General features: G+C 46.1%; 1 protein-coding gene across 8 annotated transcripts in view; it reads right to left on the reverse strand.

Moving 5' to 3' along the window:
- The window catches only part of CASKIN1 (CASK interacting protein 1), a 102,565-nt gene extending 100,432 nt beyond the window's left edge, over nt 1–2,133 (reverse strand). For 7 of the 8 annotated variants that reach the window (XM_072120040.1, XM_072120039.1, XM_072120038.1 and 4 more), the window contains exon 1: nt 1,555–2,132. In XM_072120040.1, coding sequence (XP_071976141.1) covers nt 1,555–1,648 — 94 coding nt within the window. In that variant the 5' untranslated portion in view covers nt 1,649–2,132. Of the gene's footprint in view, nt 1–1,554 lie in introns of all 8 variants that reach the window. The other variant, XM_072120033.1, reaches the window with a different exon arrangement.
- Nucleotides 2,134–16,482: the final 14,349 nt, after the last annotated feature.

Genomic DNA, 16,482 nt, shown 5'->3' on the forward strand with positions numbered 1-16,482 from the left:
CCAATGCATCCGCCATATCCTAAACTCCTGTAATCATTTTAAACATACTCTTAAAGGGATACTGAATCTTAAAGGGATATGTCATATTGTTGAAGTATGTCTGGATCAATGAGGTTAGGCCCAACACCATAGTGACCACCAACAAAATTTGTCTTCTTTGGACTACTTCCAGTGAATGATTGGTCCGCTTTGAGCTATGCCAACTCAAATTAAATGGGAAAGGGTCCGGAAACAGCCACTGTGACCCCCATCAATCAGGCAGTGAAGACCTATACCATAGATAAGGCTATGAATATTGTGCTCCCTGGTATCGGCCATGTCATGCCAACTGATGCGACTGTAAAAATTGCTGAATTGACAATCTACAGAATTTTTTGCAATAATCTCCGCGTTGGCCCTTTAAGCAGCGATTCTAATGACGCTGCAGTTAAGGTGGAGTTTAACGGCGTTATTAAGCAAATTTACACTTCACCACAGATCTTGTCGCCAGATTTGCGGCTTAATGCAATTACATCAATCCGATCACATGCGCTAAACATCCTCCCGAGTAACAATAAGGTAGTCGCGGGATCGTGGCATTAGATTGCAAGCTCCTGTGCGCACATGAATACACATGAATACTGTATCCAGTCTCCGGGTCTCGTGACTGCACGGTTTGCTCAGTCCACTGCGCAGCTCGCTCCAGGGAAAACTGAGATTGCTCACACATCCAATAATCAAAGTGCCCAAAGACATTGAAACGACCCGTCACCATAGCAGTGCCCAGCTGGCCACCTCTGCCGCCGTCAGCAGATATGTCAGTGCGGGTGCACTAGCCCCCTACATGCAAGCCCAATGCCTGTTCAGGATGTAATAGACCGCTATAAGGTGTGGTGCCATCTCCCCATCTAAAGTGATCCCCAAAAACATAACCCCCCCCCCCCCCCTTCCAGTAAAAGGGTGAATTAAAAAAAAAAACGTGTGTGTACTAGAGCCGGTCCCCTCCCACCCCTGCATCTTGCAGCAACCATATAGCATCTGTAGAACGCCCATCACCCATCCATCTCAGTACCACTGATGCAGATTAGGGTCCTTCTACCCAATTCTCAAGCCCAGGAGGGACCAGCTGGGCTGTATTTGGCCATGGGATGACGTTAACCCTCGAAGGACTGCATAGCATTCACTATTAATTGCAGAATTCCCCTTTTAACACGAGCGGCTACCATGATAGATGTCAAGCCGTGACCCTCAACCAATCTGTGACCACAGACGGAACAAGCAGGACACCGATCCCTCCGGGGCGTGAGGACAATTGCTGTAAATGAGACATCGTATACTTTATGGAGGTGATGTCCATCGCCAGTGCATTGCACTTTTCTTGCACACGTATTCACATACCGGCAAGAAGAGATGCTCTGCAGAGACCCCCTCGATTGGTGCTACCCCCCCCCCCCCCCATTCAGACATCTGTAGTGCATTCCAGGGCGATACAATGTATCAAGCGCTAATTAATTCTTTGTTGATTTAATTCCTTTAAACCATTGAGCCAATTATAAGCGTCGAGGTCCTACTCACTGGCTTTGCCTGCTTTGGGTCTCTGCAGCAGCTTCTGGACCATGCCCAGGTCCTCCGCTTTGACAGCCTGGAGCAGCTCCTGGTCCTTCCCCATCCTGCTTCCTTGTGGTAGGATCAGCCGGGGGGTTGCAGCAAGGAAGAGGGGTGATCCTGCAAGGGCTTGGTAGGTCCTTATAGCCAGAGCATCCTTTTTGGAAGAGGCGCTGATGATGATGAGGAGGAGGAAGAGGAGGAGGAGGAGGGGAACACGGATCAGACACCCAGCAGCAATGTAGGGGGAGATGGGGAGAGAGTGTCAGATGTGCTGGGGGGGGACACAGACACCTCCAGCCAGGAGGAGCCAGGGAGAGACTAATAATATGAGGGATGCAGGAATGATCATCCTGGAGAGCCAGGGATGGATGGGGGGTTCTAAGGCTCGGACTCAGGGCTCAGGGTCCTGGAGGTCCCCAGATGAAAGCAGCGTGAGGGTGGGGGGTGCCGGGGATGCAGTGTGACAAGAGATGACAGTGTGTCTCCGGGAGGGAGGGAGTCTCTGGATGTGTGTGCAGCCTCTCTCCCCCTGTCCCTCTCTGTCTCCTGATCCCTCCTCCCATCCCTCTATCCCTGTATTGGCTGCACAGTCTCTGAGCTGCATCCAGAGGCGGAACAAGGGAACACAGCAACACACACACCACGAATCACAACCGCACACTACACTACTAACACAACCACACACTACACTACACTACTAACACAACCACACACTACACTACTAACACAACCACACACTACACCACTAACACAACTGCACACTACACCGCTAATCACAACCACACACTACACTACTAACACAACCACACACTACACCGCTAATCACAACCGCACACTACACTACTAACACAACCACACACTACACTACACTACTAACACAACCACACACTACACTACACTACTAACACAACCACACACTACACTACTAACACAACCACACACTACACCACTAACACAACTGCACACTACACCGCTAATCACAACCACACACTACACTACTAACACAACCACACACTACACCGCTAATCACAACCGCACACTACACTACTAACACAATCACACACTACACTACTAACACAACCACACACTACACTACTAACACAACCACACACTACACCACTAACACAACCACACACTACACCGCTAATCACAACCGCACACTACACTACTAACACAACCGCACACTACACCGCTAATCACAACCGCACACTACACTACTAACACAACCGCACACTACACTACTAACACAACCACACACTACACAACTAACACTACCGCACACTACACTACTAACACAACCACACACTACTCTACTAACACAACCGCACACTACACCACTAATCACAACCGCACACTACACTACTAACACAACCGCACACTACACTACTAACACAACCGCACACTACACTACTAACACAACCTCATACTACACTACTAACACTACCGCACACTACACCACTAACACAACCACACACTACACCACTAATCACAACCGCACACTACACTACACTACTAACACAACCACACACTACACCGCTAATCACAACCGCACACTACACCGCTAATCACAACCGCACACTACACTACTAACACAACCACACACTACACCGCTAATCACAACCGCACACTACACTACTAACACAACCACACACTACACCGCTAATCACAAACGCACACTACACTACTAACACAACCGCACACTACACCGCTAATCACAACCGCACACTACACCACTAATCACAACCACACACTACACTACTAACACAACCACACATTACACTCCTAACACAACCTCACACTACACTACTAACACAACCTCACACTACACTACTAACACAACCAGGACATGTAATACACCCGCAATCATACCACTACACCACTAATCACAACCACACACTGTGCGCTACACTACTAGCACATCCGGGACATGTAATACACCCAGAATCATACACTACAACCATAACATGTAATACAGCTATAATCATACCTCTACACCACTAATCACAACCACACCCTACACTACTAGCACAACCACACACTAAACTACAATACTAACACAACCACACACACATCACTAATCACAACCACACACTACACAACTAACACCACCGCACACTACACCACTAATCACAACCACACACTACACTACTAGCACAACCACACACTAAAATACAATACAAACACAACCACACACACATCACTAATCACAACCACACACTACACAACTAACACAACCGCACACTACACCGCTAATCACAACCGCACACTACACTACTAACACAACCACACACACACCACTAATCACAACCGCACACTACACTACTAACACAACCACACACTACTCTACTAACACAACCGCACACACACCACTAATCACAACCACACACTACACTACTAACACAACCGCACACTACACCGCTAATCACAACCACACACTACACCGCTAATCACAACCACATACTACACTACTAAGACAACCACACACTACACCGCTAATCACAACCACACACTACACTACTAACACAATCGCACACTACACTACTAACACAACCAGGACATGTAATACACCCGCAATCATACCACTACACCACTAATCACAACCACACACTGTGCGCTACACTACTAGCACAACCGGGACATGTAATACACCCAGAATCATACACTACAACCATAACATGTAATACAGCTATAATCATACCTCTACACCACTAATCACAACCACACACTACACTACTAGCACAACCGGGACATGTTATACAGCCGCAATCATACACTACAACCATAACATGTAATACATCTACACTACTGACACAAGCGGGACATGTAATACACCCACAATCATACCTCTACACCACTAATCACAACCACACACTGTGCACTACACTACTAGCACAACCGGGACATGTAATACAACCGCAATCATACACTACAGATATAACATGTAATACAGCCGTAATATTACCTCTACAACACTACAATCATAACATGTAATACAACCGCAGTCTCTACAACACTACAACTTTAACATGTAATACAACCGCAATCCTACCTCTACAACACTACAACTTTAACATGTAATACAACCGCAATCCTACCTCTACAACACTACAACCATAACATGTAATACAGCACTACAACACTACAACTTTAACATGTAATACAACCGCAATCCTACCTCTACAACACTACAACTTTAACATGTAATACAACCGCAATCCTACCTCTACAACACTACAACTTTAACATGTAATACAACCGCAATCCTACCTCTACAACACTACAACCATAACATGTAATACAGCCGTAATCATACCTCTACAACACTACAACCATAACATGTAATACAGCCGTAATCATACCTCTACAACACTACAACCATAACATGTAATACAGCCGTAATCATACCTGTACAACACTACAACCATAACATGTAAGACATCCATAATCATACATCTCCACTACTACTACTACAACCATAACATGTACTACAACTGTTAACATACAAGTACACCACTGCTACATTCGGGATATGTAATACAGCCGTAATCATACCCCTACTACCAGATCATGTAATACAGTCATAAACATACATCTACATTTCTACAAAAATAACATTACTTATAGAATACAACTATAGTGATACATCTACACTACTACCACAACCAAAACTATAACATATTACACAACCATAATTATACATCTACACTATTGCAGAAACAATAACACTAATCATAGAATACAACCACAATAATACATCTATACTACTACCTCAACCATGACATAATGCAACCAAAATAATACATCTACAACACCACCACACCCATACCACGGATCATATAATACAACCATAATAATAAATCTACACAACAGCCACAACCATAACACTAGTCATATAATACAACCGTAATAATTCATCTACACTACTGTCACAACTGAAATGCTAATTATATAATAGAACTATAATAATACATGTACAGTATGCTACTGCCACAACCATAACACTAATCATATAATAGAACCATAATAATAATCTATGCTACTACCACAGCCATAACACTAATCATATAATATAATCATAATAATAACTGTACACTTCTGCCACAGCAACACATGTACTGTAGACATCCATTCTGAAATGATCATATAATACTGCATGTGTACATGTACTGTTATACAACACCAGGTCGACATCTGCAAAGAGTTTGTATGTTCTTGCGGGTTTCCTCCGGGTCCTCCGGTTTCCTCCCACACTCCAAAACATACTGTTAGGTTGTTTAGATTGTGAGCCCCATGGGGGCAGGGGCCAATTTGACATGATTTGTGCAGCACTGTGTAATCTGTAGGCGCTATATAAATAAAGAATTATTATTATCCGATGATAGCATTCTGCACAGGCGTCCACTTTCATATCAAACAATACTATGTAGACAACTGATATCAACATATAATACTATACCTATACATTTAAATGACTGATATAAATCCTATAACAATACACGTCTATACTACACTCTGCACTAATACTGTATTAATATATAACATATTAATCTCTACATTACTTCTGTACTGCAATAACATATAACGTTACACCTCAATAAATCATACAATAGCGCACAGACAAATATTACGGTGCCACCCAATCAAATTTCAGCTTCTAACTTTCCTGTGCAAGGTGTTTGATGATACAGCTGAAGTGATTGGTTGCTAGTGTGTCTTGTATAGCAACCATCAGAATTGTGGGGCACATTTACTAAAAACAGTGGAAAATCCACCATGTGCAGTGTCCTGTGTAGTGCGCAGGGGGCATTCTGCGGCCCTTAGTAAATGTGCCCCTTTGTTTTTCCAAAAGAGGCTGCATGATTAGGTGCTGTAGGCACCTCTTCCCCTGCTTGTGTACATATAGCTATCCCCTGACTGAGATATTGAGGTCACCGATATCTATAATTTAGTTTTGCTCCTTCAAGCAACCAGAACATGATATATCTTAATGGTGGCTGAAACTTATAGTCCTCGCTCTGATTGGCCCTCCCTGGTAAACGTGTCATATACGGATCAGTCGAAAATTGCTGCTAAAAGTCTAAGTTTAAGAGCCGCTGATTTCTGACAGGAATATTCGGATATTTCTTCAAAATGACACGACAGTTCTCTGAAACAGTGTGTTATCTAACACAAAGACGCAATACAACGGTCTCATTAGGCCGACTAGGCCGGAGTAGGGTCGGAGGATGAGTCCTCCAACCGTCATCTTGGTCTAGCAGGCCTGAGGGAGCTCCTCAGAGTCTTGATAAGTCTTACTAGGTAGAGGCATGATTTTATTTTACTACTACAGACCCCTCTATAGTAGATACCTCAGGGGTATAACTCGAGTAGATGCAGAGGGTCACAACCAGGCCCAGAAGCCCTAGGGTGATGCCACACATGTTGTTTTAACCCGTTTTTGGTCCGTTTTTAAGCAGTCTGTTAAAAACCGCATGCGTTTTTTGAAAACGCATCCGTTTGTGACAGGTTTTACCAATTATCTTAATTAAAACTGGTCAAAAAAGCATGCATTTTTTGACAGACTGCTTAAAAACGGACAAAAAACAGGTTCAAAACGCCATGTGTGGCATCACCCTTAGGAAGGCCAGAAGGTCTCTGTTACCCATATGAAGAGACCTGGCTGTACTATATAGTTGAGGGCACCTCTGGTTACGCTCCCACTTTGATAAATAAGGTGCCATGATGAGATGCCATCATGGAGCCCCACAGAAAAATAAGGAAGGTAATATGTGAACATCATCCTTGTCAGTTGTCACGTTTTTTCAGTTGTATTATAGTGAATTTTCGGGTAGATTTGGGTATTTGCGCACTTTCCTCCCCCTTTTTTCCCCTCACTTTGCCAGAGCAGTAATCCTGGTTTGCACCTAACTTGTCTCTGTATTTCTCCCGCTTCCAGATGTTTGTGCCTTAGTTAACACATATTTGCGCTTAAAAGGGTGCAACTAATTGCACTATAACACTCCAGTCCTGACTATGCGTAAGAAAAGAAATGGTATGAGTTACGCACAAAAATTGTGCCGAATAAGTCCCAAAAATAATCTGCATTTGACAAAGAGCCAAAACTACAAAGACAAACGAGGTGCAAAAAACAGAATTACAAAAGGTGCAAAAAGACCTCAGTGAAGGGGGGAAATGCGATAAATTACCTCCATTATGAAAGGAGTAGTATTACAACGTAGGGACGTAACTATACCGAGTACAGTAGTACAGGTGTAGTCGCCACATTTGGGTGGCCCAAAAGACCCTTTGATGCATAGGATGAACACAACATTATGGGGCAGACTTACTTACCCGGTCCATTAGCGATCCAGCGGCACGTTCTCTGCGGTGGATTCGGGTCCGGACGGGATTCATTAAGGCAGTTCCTCCGACGTCCTCCAGGTGGTGCTGCTGCGCTTGAAGTTCCCCGGGACGCACTGGAGTACACCGAGCCGGGCTGAGTGACGGTAAGTTCAAGCTCTGCGACACATTTTTTTTTTTTAAATGCGGCGGGTTTTCGGAATCTGTCGGGTTTTCATTCGGCCACGCCCCCCCCCCCCCCGATTTCCGTCGCGTGCATGCCAGCGCCGATGCGCCACAATCCGATCGCGTGCGCAAATCGTAAATATTCGGGTAACACGTCGGTAAACCGCGAATTGGGCCCTTAGTAAATGACCCCCTATAAGTACTACTGGTAGGTGGAGGGCTGTTACAAGTTTTGTATTTGGGTCTAACAAAATACAATTACAAACCAAATACTATACAGTGCATACACAATATCCACATAATACAGCCTAATATTTTCTTCAAAATTTTACATAATAAATATATATAAAATATCTACATAACACTGCCTCACACAACTACCTAATATACATAACATAATACCCTCATAATTCCTCATAATAGACATATAGATCATGCGAGATAGTAGTACCGCCGGATGGATAAACTACAATGGAAGAGTTCATGTAATGGCCATTCACACAGCAATATCACACCCAAAATAAGATTATCATGAGATGACCTCTGATGACCCCATCCGCCAGCGAGACCCATAATCCCATGGCTGTAGTGCCTGACCCTGCCGCAGTTAGAATTGATCCATCTGCTCATCAATTAACTATTCTACATGCAATGTGCATCTAGCGGGGCAGTACAGCTCTGCTGCATTATGTCAGAGGGATACACCTTCAGCTCTGCTACATCCATGGCCACAGTTCGGGTGTAGTGTCTATTGGCGTCTCAGGTGGTTATCACTCACTTGTTCTTACCCCTTACTTTATACTACAGCTCCTCTTCAGCACTTTGCCATCAAACCACTAGCAAAGAAAGATGGTCAATGATGGGGGAGTAATTAGTTACAAAGGGCAATACCAACTTTCTTGTGATGACCCCCGAGTAATACATTGTGCAAATACTACTACCAAACAATGCTGAAAAATAGCGCCATACAACACTTATTATATGATCTTGTAATTCAGTAACTAAGAAATACTGCCATGCCGTGCTGCCATTCAGTAGCTATGTAATGTCGCCATATTGTGCTTCGGTAACAACATCATTTAATGCCTATATAATGTAGTGATTCAATAACTATGAGAGATGGCCATATTGTGAATCACAACAAACATCATCATTCACTGTCTACATAATGCCGCCATCCAGCAACCGCTATATTGTGCCTCAGTAATATCTTCCTTCAGTGCCGACTTGGGCATACATAATGCTGTCATTCAGTAAGTGTGTACTATGGCCATACTGAGCCTAAGTATCACCATCATTCAGTTTCCACATAATACCGCCATTCATTACCTATCTAGTACCACCATATGGTGCCCCTTTGTAATTCCACTATAGAATATAAAATCAAAGTTCTATAAAATAATAATAGAATACCGCCATGCTAAAACAATATAATATTGCCATTCTGTAACCAAATAATACCACCATATAGTGCACATATATTATCATATAATCTGTATAAACTACCACAAAATACTGTTATATAGTGATCAGGGCCGGCTCCAGCACTGGGCATACCTGAGTAAGTGCTGGGGCCCAGAGCTGCTGGGGGGCCCACATAATGCTGTACATAAGAAATCCATGGGAGTGAGGGGGGGGGGGCTGTATCTAATGAATCCATAAGAGGTGAGGCTGTATATAAAATAACCATGAGGGGCTGTTTGGAATGATAAACTAGGGAATATTTTAGGGAACAGGAAACTGTTTTAGTTTCAGAATTTTTAATGCCGCTATGGGAGTTCACTATGCAACACCCTCGCCACTGCAAGGCAGAGGAGTGGTTGCGAATACGTCCCACCATGTAGCTTGCAGCCTGTGTAGGGTCTGATTAGCCTCACAGCATGTCACTACATAACACAGATGAACTCTGCAGTGGTAGATCCTGCCTGGTAAGGCAGGAGTTAATTGCTTTATGTGATGTCATATGTGTCAGCCAATCACAGGTGTTATACTTTGTCTCTGTGAGCTGAGCTGTGAGCTGAGATGTAATTGGAGGAGTAGCCACCACCTGACCAGGGGAGTAACAAGATCCCTGGAAACTTCCAGAAGAAGTTAGTCCTCTCTCAGAAGAGAGTGCAGTGTGAGGAGAGAGTTCACTCTCTCAGATTAGAGACTCAGAGGAGTCTGTGCAGTCAGCACACCAGACCAAGAGCAGGTGAGCCTAGCCCCTGCCTGAAGAGTGGAACTAATAGCTAGTGAGTGAGGAAAGGGGTATCATCCTACCTTTAAGGGTGATACCTGAAGCAATACAGGATAAAGCTGAAGCATCCTACAAGGACACAGCTACCTCCCAGCCTGCCCTCTGCATCCAGGCTGAGAATCCCTCCAACTTGCATCTCCAGCACTCCACCATCTTGTTAAAGGCACGTTGCTGCGGTTCCTGTCGGTTCCAATAAAGAACTGTAAGTTGTTTTTGTTCAACCTCTGCCTCCGTCTGGTCCCTGCTACTACAGCTGCCATCATCACAGGCACCCTGTCCACCACACAGAGACTCATACTCTAGACACCAAAGGGTTGCCCCAGGGAGATCCGCTATAGCAGCCTCTCCCTCATCATTTCTTGCCAACACCACCCTGCTGGAGACCTGCCAGGCTATAGGACAGCCCTCCGGTTCCCCATACCAAGCACCGTGACACTAGCGTGCCTAGGCCGCAACCGCCAGCCACTCAGGTACTGCGGGCCCAGGCTGTCTCCAGGCCCCAAGAAAAGGCTAGGCCCCGGTGGGGGATGTTGCAAGTGGCGTCACGAACAGGATATATACTTCTGTGCCTTATTCTGGCACTAAAGACTGTACTTTATTAAGAAACGATTGCACTGCCTAACCCTGCTGCCATTCGGGGATAGGCCCAAGTGACTTTGTGTGTTTCACATTGAACTGTATTACTGCTGCCACGTGCTGTCGAGCTCCGCTCCAGCACTCAAGAGGTTAAACCCTGAAAAGAACTTTGTCAGCTCTGCTACATCCGGCGCTGCCGCGCCTGAAGCATTTACCTCACGAAACTGTGGCGCAGCAAGTAATTCCAGCCCGCCAAAACTTTCACTGGCGGGAAAACCCAGAGGCATCGCTAAGCTCCGCCCCCTGCGCGTATGGCGCGAATCCTGCCTCAGCGCGCTGTGGCGCAGCAGAAAATTCAGCCCGCCACAGCTCCTGGCGGGAAAGACTCAAGCTCCGCCCTCTGGCGCGAAACTCTCCCGCGCTGCAACGCCAGTGAGATCCCACGAGGTACCTCAGAGTCAGCGCAGCCGCCATCCAGCATCAGAGAGGTTAATCGGCCATCTTGGATTTCTCCACGTGCTGTCTCCAGTCCTGCCGACATGCCGCACAGCCTCCGAAATGAAGAACCAAGTGTCGCATGGCCTGCCCACGAGCCTCGGGCACCTTCCTTTGCTGCACCACTTACTGCTGTCTCCCGTACGCAGTCTTCAATGGCAGATTCTCCACAGCGGCTGCCTCCTCCGATTCCGGACCTCCTGAGGACCACCGCGGATGTGAGTACCATGGCCCCCAGGGCCTATATTACAGTGACTGTCACTATATCTCCCTTAGCCCCGGCTGGGGGACAGCCCGGCCTCCCTGCAGAGGGTTAACATCTCCCCATAGGAGGCCCGGCTACAAAAGGGACTCTCTTAAAGGGGCCTGACCCCTTATCTAATGCTGCTGATCGTCCTGCGGAGTATCCAGGACCACCTGCTAAGAGGCCCAGGCTGTCCGGTGAGAACGCCCTGCCAGCTACAGAGGTTACCACCGCCAGCGCAACAGCGCCCCCAAGAGCTACAGGTCAGTCCAGGAACAACAAGCCTTCAGCTGTCAGCAATGAAGAAGTTACAGCTCCTGCGGTCATCATCATGCGCTCCACAGCGCCCCCAGCTACAGAAGGTCAGCCAGAGAAGTGCCTGCCTCCTTCCTTTGCTGAGATGCCTGCCGCCGCAGATGACCTCCCTGCTGTTCCAGCTCCAGCTTCTGGGTGCCCCATGTCTGCAGTTCCAGTTTCTACCACCAGATGTCTTCAGGTGACAGATCTCAACGCTGCTTTCTTCACCCAGGCTGATGATGTCCATGCTGCAGTTCCTGCTCCCATGCCTGCAGCCATTGCTCTTGAGCAGCAAGATTAACCCTGAAGGGCTGAAAGCCTTCTTCAGGTACTGTGTACATATGTATATTTATTTCCATTAACCCTATAGAGCCAGAGACTTTCCTGAGACTCTCACCCTTATTTATCTCAGTCAAGAGACTCTCCTTGAACTGCCTACTGTCATGTGCTATGATAGCACCCTTCCTCTGCCACAGCAGAAGATTCCTACAAAGGACTCTGTCCCTCTACACAAAGAGGAGACCCTTTGCATCTTTATTGCACTTTTCCCCACCTCAAGGCTGTACCCAGAAGATGGACTTTGTCATTAAAGACCTTCTGTGAGACTTTTGCCAACTCCAAGGAAAAGTTGCTATTGCTATTGACTTCTTATATTGCACTTAATGCCTTCCTTTTAGGTATGGACATTCTGCTTGCACTTTTATGCCTTTTCCTTTTCAGGTAAAGAGACATTTACTATCGTGCTACCCTGAGTAGCCTACCTCCTGTAACGTTTGTAACGTTCAAGATGTGTACCCATTGGACTCCTAAGCCAATGAGAATTTACCAAAATGTTTGCATACTGTCAATTTATGCCAGTAGTTTGCACTAACCTTTTATAGGCTTTTCAGATTGTAGTGTGGCTGTGTCGGACCGTCTCTATGTAAAACCCTGACCGCTATCTTATCCCTCAAACCGAGGTTTGCACGTGGGGGTAGTCCGTAAACTGTGGGTCCTTAGGGGATCGGGGGTGTTACAGAGATAGCACCTGGATGCCACTCATACAAGGGTAAGAATGTCAGTCGGCAGGTACTTATACATTTGTATAATGTTTAATTGTGTCACATATGCCAATGTAATGCATATACACACTATATATTTGTCGCTAGGGAAGAAGTGTTTATATAGCAAATATACAGGCCCTGGTGCAAGGAGTGGATTACAGGACATGACACCACACCTTTCCTACTGTACAGTTCGGTTTAATGGCGTTAGCGACCAACTGTCATACTTCACATTTACATGTCGTTGTTTTAGTCCGACACCAACCCAGGTGCCTTTCTCCAGGGCCATGGGCGGTTTGTCCCTACATATCCGATAGCCTGCACTTCCCAGAAGTGCCCTTATCTACCTCTGTGCCCCAATCCGTAGTCGAGCCGAGGGCGGCTCTTTCAATTGCCCCGGGGGTATACAACACCCTCGCCACTGCAAGGCAGAGGAGTGGTTGCGAATACGTCCCACCATGTAGCTTGCAGCCTGTGTAGGGTCTGATTAGCCTCACAGCATGTCACTACATAACACAGATGAACTCTGCAGTGGTAGATCCTGCCTGGTAAGGCAGGAGTTAATTGCTTTATGTGATGTCATATGTGTCAGCCAATCACAGGTGTTATACTTTGTCTCTGTGAGCTGAGCTGTGAGCTGAGATGTAATTGGAGGAGTAGCCACCACCTGACCAGGGGAGTAACAAGATCCCTGGAAACTTCCAGAAGAAGTTAGTCCTCTCTCAGAAGAGAGTGCAGTGTGAGGAGAGAGTTCACTCTCTCAGATTAGAGACTCAGAGGAGTCTGTGCAGTCAGCACACCAGACCAAGAGCAGGTGAGCCTAGCCCCTGCCTGAAGAGTGGAACTAATAGCTAGTGAGTGAGGAAAGGGGTATCATCCTACCTTTAAGGGTGATACCTGAAGCAATACAGGATAAAGCTGAAGCATCCTACAAGGACACAGCTACCTCCCAGCCTGCCCTCTTCATCCAGGCTGAGAATCCCTCCTGTGGCTCCCTCCAACTTGCATCTCAGTACTCCACCATCTTGTTAAAGGCACGTTGCTGCGGTTCCTGTCGGTTCCAATAAAGAACTGTAAGTTGTTTTTGTTCAACCTCTGCCTCCGTCTGGTCCCTGCTACTACAGCTGCCATCATCACAGGCACCCTGTCCACCACACAGAGACTCATACTCTAGACACCAAAGGGTTGCCCCAGGGAGATCCGCTATAGCAGCCTCTCCCTCATCATTTCTTGCCAACACCACCCTGCTGGAGACCTGCCAGGCTATAGGACAGCCCTCCGGTTCCCCATACCAAGCACCGTGACACTAGCGTGCCTAGGCCGCAACCGCCAGCCACTCAGGTACTGCGGGCCCAGGCTGTCTCCAGGCCCCGAGAAAAGGCTAGGCCCCGGTGGGGGATGTTGCAACTGCAAAGAGGCCCATAGAGGCTCTGTCGCCCAGGGGCCTACTGTTACCTGGAGCCGACCCTGTTTGTGATCATATAATAGTGTCAGCCATGCCTAAATAATACACAGTATTACACACTATATGTTGCACTGTTATACAGTATACATAATAGTGCCATACAATGCTCAGATACAATCATCCCTGGTCAGCAATTGGTTGATGATTACAGAAAAAGAAAAGCGGCCATTTTGCCCAAGATGGCGGCTGTAGCTCTGTGTTTGTACATCATCATGGAAGGTTTTCCTCCTCACAGGAGCGATGCTGCTATGTCTTGTGTGTATTCATAGGATTTTTTTTTCCGGCACAGACCCGGGGTGGCGGTAGGGGGGTCTCCTGGGGGTGGGGGACAGGTAATCATTACGCAGCAAACACAGAGGAATCTGCTCCAACTCTCCACTTTCCAATATTGATTCCTTCCAGCTGCAGGAGCCAAAAACCACAAGTAGGAATATATAAAGGAACACAACACACTGCTCTATATGGAGGGAGACAGAGCGGATAGCGCCACACAGAGGCCACAGCAATCTATGACTCCAACATGAATGGAAGTCAACACATCAATACTAAGGGGCAACCCCAATTCCACAGAGGACAAGAACATAGAAGGTCAACTAATTTAGTACTATATGGCGGTATAGTGTGAGATCTATATGGCGGTATGATTTTGTTATGTGTTCGGTATTGTGTAGCTATAAATGAAAGTATTATTATGGCAGCATTATGTAGATGTATAAGGCAGTATATCATGTATCATAACTAAATATGTAAATATGTTATTATGGCAGTTATATAGCTGTATATGGCAGGATTTTGTAGCTGTATATAGCAGTATTGTGTTGATTCTGTACGGTATTATTATCTGCAGCTGCATGTAGGAGTATTATATATTTTCTATTTGTGGCTATTAAATAGATGTATTTTGCAATATTTTATTGCCTTTATATGGTGCATTATTAAGGATAGAATGGGGGCTTTATGTGACCCCTCTACTTGTATCCATGTGTCCTGAGGGTCTGTGGGGTCAGGGTAATGTTTGCTGGTAGAACTGTGTAAACCAGACAGGGAGATGATGTGCCGCTCACATGTGAATATCACACGACGCTGTGATCACACTGCTGGCGGCACATCTGTATTGTGCGGGGTCAAACACCATCTGAGAACCCAGCGGGGCGGCCGCCTGCCAATGTGATAATATGGTGCCCTCGCCCATCAGCGTATTTATACAGGTAGGGACAGGTTCACTATGGGATATTTTGGGACAAATGGTGATGGTAAAGACTTTGCATAGATGTAATCAGGGTGATGAGCATGGCTTGGCCTGGACAGTCAAGGATAGCGCTGTCATTAGTAATCACATACTAACCCTATAATACAGCAGCATACTAAGAGGAGCCATAGTGCCGCCATAACAAGGGCAATAAGAGACCGCACCACTATACTAAGAGGAGCCATAGTGCCGCCATAACAAGAGCAATAACAGACCATAACACTATACCAAGAGGAGCCATAGTGCCGCCATAACAAGAGCAATAACAGACCATAACACTATACCAAGAGGAGCCATAGTGCCGCCATACCAAGAGCAATCAGAGACCGCACCACTATACTAAGAGGAGCCATAGTGCCGCCATAACAAGAGCAATCAGAGACCGCACCATTATACTAAGAGGAGCCATAGTGCCGCCATAACAAGGGCAATAAGAGACCGCACCACTATACTAAGAGGAGCCATAGTGCCGCCATAACAAGAGCAATAACAGACCATAACACTATACCAAGAGGAGCCATAGTGCCGCCATACCAAGAGCAATCAGAGACCGCACCACTATACTAAGAGGAGCCATAGTGCCGCCATAACAAGAACAATAACAGACCATAACACTATACCAAGAGGAGCCATAGTGCCACCATAACAAGGGCAATCAGAGACCGCACCATTATACTAAGAGGAGCCATAGTGCCGCCATAACAAGAGCAATCAGAGACCGCACCACTATACTAAGAGGAGCCATAGTGCCACCATAACAAGAGCAATCAGAGACCGCACCAC

This window comes from Engystomops pustulosus, chromosome 8 (assembly GCF_040894005.1).
Source record: "Engystomops pustulosus chromosome 8, aEngPut4.maternal, whole genome shotgun sequence".
Lineage (NCBI taxonomy): Eukaryota > Metazoa > Chordata > Amphibia > Anura > Leptodactylidae > Engystomops > Engystomops pustulosus.